At 51.3% G+C, this 4,233-nt stretch overlaps 1 protein-coding gene across 4 annotated transcripts in view; it reads right to left on the minus strand.

The window, feature by feature from the left end:
- EBF3 (EBF transcription factor 3) overlaps positions 1–3,944 on the minus strand; it is a gene marked incomplete at both ends in the record, with an annotated part of 121,440 nt that extends 117,496 nt beyond the window's left edge. For all 4 annotated transcript variants that reach the window (XM_084265227.1, XM_084265226.1, XM_084265225.1 and 1 more), the window contains 4 exons: positions 2,031–2,086; positions 2,880–2,943; positions 3,396–3,552; positions 3,811–3,944. In XM_084265227.1, coding sequence (XP_084121353.1) covers positions 2,031–2,086; positions 2,880–2,943; positions 3,396–3,552; positions 3,811–3,944 — 411 coding nt within the window. The remainder of the gene's footprint in view (positions 1–2,030; positions 2,087–2,879; positions 2,944–3,395; positions 3,553–3,810) is intronic.
- Between the last annotated feature and the right edge of the window lie 289 nt (positions 3,945–4,233).

Below are 4,233 nucleotides of genomic sequence, written 5' to 3' on the forward strand. Positions count from 1 at the left end.
TGAGCGGGGGATGGGGATGGCGGGGGGGGGGCCCGCGGCAGCGGCGGCCCCACCGCCAGGTATTGTTTTGCAAACAGAGGGGGTAATATATGACAGCGCAGACATAACAAGCAGTCGGTGGCTGCGACTGTTTGTTGTTGCAGCGTGCCATATAACTTCTGGTGATTGTTACTTTTCCTCTGATGAAACCACGTATTTATAAGTGATTTATTTTTTATTTTGTAGCACAAACAGAAATCCATAAACTGTCGGTTCAGCGCCATTGACTCTTTGATCAGTTACTGGGCTATTTTTTTCCCCCTCTCTCCCGTCAGTGAGGGGAGATTAAAAGCCTTTATTTCCAGCACCCTTTCTGCTGCAAAGGTACGGAGCCTAATCGAACAATAAAAGCCTACTTAAAACGTATCCTCCTCGCCCCCTTTATTCATCGGTAACGAAACTTATAGCTGCCTATGTAAGCCTCTTAATTAGACTACTACAGCGATTTCCGAAAACATTTAGCTGCTATATACAAAGGAAATAAACCCACATTGTCAACTCGAGAGCGCTCCAGAGTTTAAAAGGGCTCCTCTGTAACCTATTGAAATAATTATCGAAGGGTACAACGCCTTCGCCTTTGTCGGGGGGGATTGTACCTCGCCTGCCAGCAACTGCTTTTCTCCGGGAGGAAATCGCGCTGTTTTGCTCCTGGAGGCGTTTAAATCCAACCCGATTTTAGTCGGGAAGAGTGGAAAGTTTCTGCGGGGTGGGCGCGGGGAGCGCGGCTGTGGCCGCCGCCTGCGCGGGGTACCGGCTGCGCCGCGCTCCCGGCGCCGCTGCGCTGCCGGGGCCAGCCCGGGGCCGGCCCGGCCCGGGGGAAGGTCTCGGCTGCCCCTACGAGCTCGGAGACTGCGAAGTTAGCGACAAAAAAAAAAATACATGTGGGCAGGCTTTGCCTCGGCCGGGAGTGCAGAGCACGCCGGGGGTGTTAAAAACAACCCCACAACCCCGGCACATCGGTGGAATGGTTTTAATTTCCATCTCTGGTATCCGATTTCCAGAACGATGTAAATTATTTCCCATTCTCGCCTTCCTCCCCCCCTCAAAAAAGGAAAAAAAAAAAAAAAGAAAGGAAAAAAAGGGGAAAAAAATTTAAAATCGTGAGATTACTGCCAAAAAAAAAAAAAATAGAAGTTGATTAAATCCAAAGCTAGTGAGCAGCTTTCTGTCTTTAATTGCTGCGGTGCGATGCTGATAACACGTAGTTATCATCGGGAAAGTTGACCAAGACAGGGTAAATAATTTAATAAGGAACTGCTTGTAATTATGTTATTTACAAGGTATGACAGAGGTTTGAGGAAGAAACAGAAGCTGATCTCAGGGAAATGGACGGGTTTGGGTGACCCCTGGAGCATGGAGTTTGAATTATGGAGATGGGGGGCTGAGAGGTGAATATGGACTAGAGGAGAACAAGATGACTTTTCACCTCAGCGCATTTAACTTTTAAATCCAAATAAACGTCTCGCGTTACTGGATCATGGCGTTATAAAAGAAAAGGGCCAAGCCCGGCCGGTTTCGGAGTGCCAAAGGAAGGGGGCTGCCCTCTTTTTCCCACCGAGAAAAGCATCGCCCCCCCTAAAAAAAGAAGTTAGAAGGGGGGGAGGGAAGCGCGTTGGAAAATAAATCTGGGCAACTCGGTGTGGGGTGGGTTTTTTCTCTCTCTTCCCCCCCCCCCCCTTTTCCTCTCTCCCTCGCTAAATTAATTATATCAAACATCTGTTCACATGACGTTGTACTGAATGTCACACGCACTATTTAATGATGCCAACGCGCTTCCTCGAACAGCAACAACACACCTTGCTCGCCTTTTTAAAACACCCTCCAGTAATAGGTATCTGAATTACTCGCTCAGGTAAATTAAAAGTAGGTGCGGTCTATCGCTCTAACAACACCCCCCTACCCTCTCCGCCCTCCCCCCCCTCCCTCCCCCAAGCAAGGGCAAAACACAAACTTGGTAACTTGCGTGTGAAGGAAAGCGTAAACTTTCTCACCTGTTTGGTCATTGAGTCTATTAGGCGAACGTACAGGTCCTGCTCTGTCCTAACTCCTGGGGAGGGAAAGCAGAGGCAGATTCCTATTAGGATTTCAATAGCGAACCACCCAAATTACATAATGAAAGCATGAGGTCAGGCAATTAACTGCGACGGGCAGGGATCGGCTCTCGCGCCAGGCTTCAAAATAAAATTAATTACAAAAAAAAAAACCAACCCACACCACAAAAAAAACCCACCGCACGCAAGAAATCCAGCCAGAAGTCACCTAGTGACACAGTCCCGCTAGGTCCCAGCCTGGCACGTCTCGGAAAGCACCCCCCATCCCACCCCCCGAGCACCCCTCAGCCCCGGCCGGGCTCGCTGCCCCGGCCCCGCGGGTCGCGGGCAGCCCCGGCGGGGCGGGCGGCGGGATTACCGCGCACCGCATCCCTCTCGGGCTTTGCTGGCGAGTGGGGAACCCGCCGAGCCCGGGCCGGGACTCCGCTCTGCCCTCTCCATGCGCTCACCCCGTCCGGATAATTACCATTAATTCGCAAAAGTGAAAAAAAGTCCCTTGAAAGTGATGTTCTGCCGGAGCAGCGATCGATCCCCCTTTTTTTTTTTTTACTTCCCACTTCAAGACCAGCCGGTTAATCATGTGAAGTACCATTGACTTATTGATCGTTTATGTTTTGTTTTCCTTATATGCCAAGGAAAGAGCCGTGTTTACACGCGTGTAATTTTCATCTCGAAATCTTTACACCCTTTCCCCCCCCCCACAACCCCCGAAAGGCCTTGGAAAAAAAGCCAGTCAGACTTTCCTGCGGCACACGGGCGCCCAAAAACCACCAGCTAACGACAACTTACCGTTGCTATACAATAACTGAAGTTTATAATGAATTCCATTGTTAGTTTTTTCATTGTTTGGCTCCTGCAAGCAACGATAAATAATTATATTTAGCGCGAAGAAAAAAAAAATACCTCCCTCCTCCTGACGCACATTTTTCTCGCCCCTGAAGCGGGCTCGGCGCTCACAGTCCGCAGAAATTCAGCCCACTTTGTGGAGCGCTGATGATGTCATTATCTCGGCGCAAATATGTCACGTTTAGCCCTTTTCCCCGCGTTAAAATAAGTCGGGGAGCCGCCGGTTAAGTTGCTAAACCCGGGATCTGTGCGGAGCGGCCGTGATAACGGGGGTGGGGGGGTGGGGGACGCGACCCGCACGTGGTCTGGGAGCCTCTGGAGTCGCGTTGGGGCTGCCGCGGTTGGAAAGGAAAAAAAAAAAATCACCTCGGATCAATTAATTCGCGCTTAAACTTGTTGGGTTGGGGCTTGGGGGGGTTTGCCGGGGTTTTTCTGAAGTAGGATAACGGGCAGACTTACTTTCTCTTTCTCCACAAAGTCCACAAAAGCTGTTCGCTCAATCTCCACTGGCTGCCCCTGCCTGTCGTACAGAGCTAAGACGAAGTGGAAAAAATTGGATTTTCTGAGATTGGAAGGCGGCTGTTTCTCGAAATGTGCCCGAGCCAGCCCCACGCCGCTGCGGGAGAAAACAAGACAAGGCGTGGGTGAGAGCGGCCGGCGCGGCGGGGAAGGGGCGCGCAGGCACCGCGGCCGCGGGGGGATGCGGGGAGCGCGGAGCGGCGCGGAGCGGGGAGGCTGTAACTGATACGGGGCGGGCGAGGAGAGGGGGGGGGTGGGTGGGTGTGTGGGGGGGCTGTTTTTGGGGGGGGATTTACGGCCGGGATGAGAAATACAAGGAGGAGAAAACCGCCGGGAGCGGATTTGGCAGACGTACCTTTGGGCGGCCGTGTTAGCATCCACTACCCCAGCAGTATGCATCCATGAGCGGACGGGATTCATCCCACTGCCCAGCGGTTCTTCTTTCATGGTCGTCCCACCTCTTGGTATATTTTCCTGAATCCCAAACATTAAAACAAATTTGGGCAAAACCAGCTCCTAACCAAAAGGGGTTAAAATTGAGGGAAATGTCAGATACGGGGTGGGTCGGTTGTTGCTTGATTTTTCTCTCTCTCTCTCTCTCTCTCTCTCCTTGGCGACTGGAAATATAAGAGATGACTTTACTCCCTGTGATCAGTAGGAGAAAAGCCCAGTTCAAGTCTTGCTTCCTTCTTCAATCTGTCCTGTATTGGCACGACATAAACAATTTACTGAGTACTTCTGTGCAGCGAGTTGGATGGCGTTCCAGTTTGGTGGTTTA

Source organism: Gallinula chloropus (assembly GCF_964237585.1).
Source record: "Gallinula chloropus genome assembly, chromosome: 5".
Lineage (NCBI taxonomy): Eukaryota > Metazoa > Chordata > Aves > Gruiformes > Rallidae > Gallinula > Gallinula chloropus.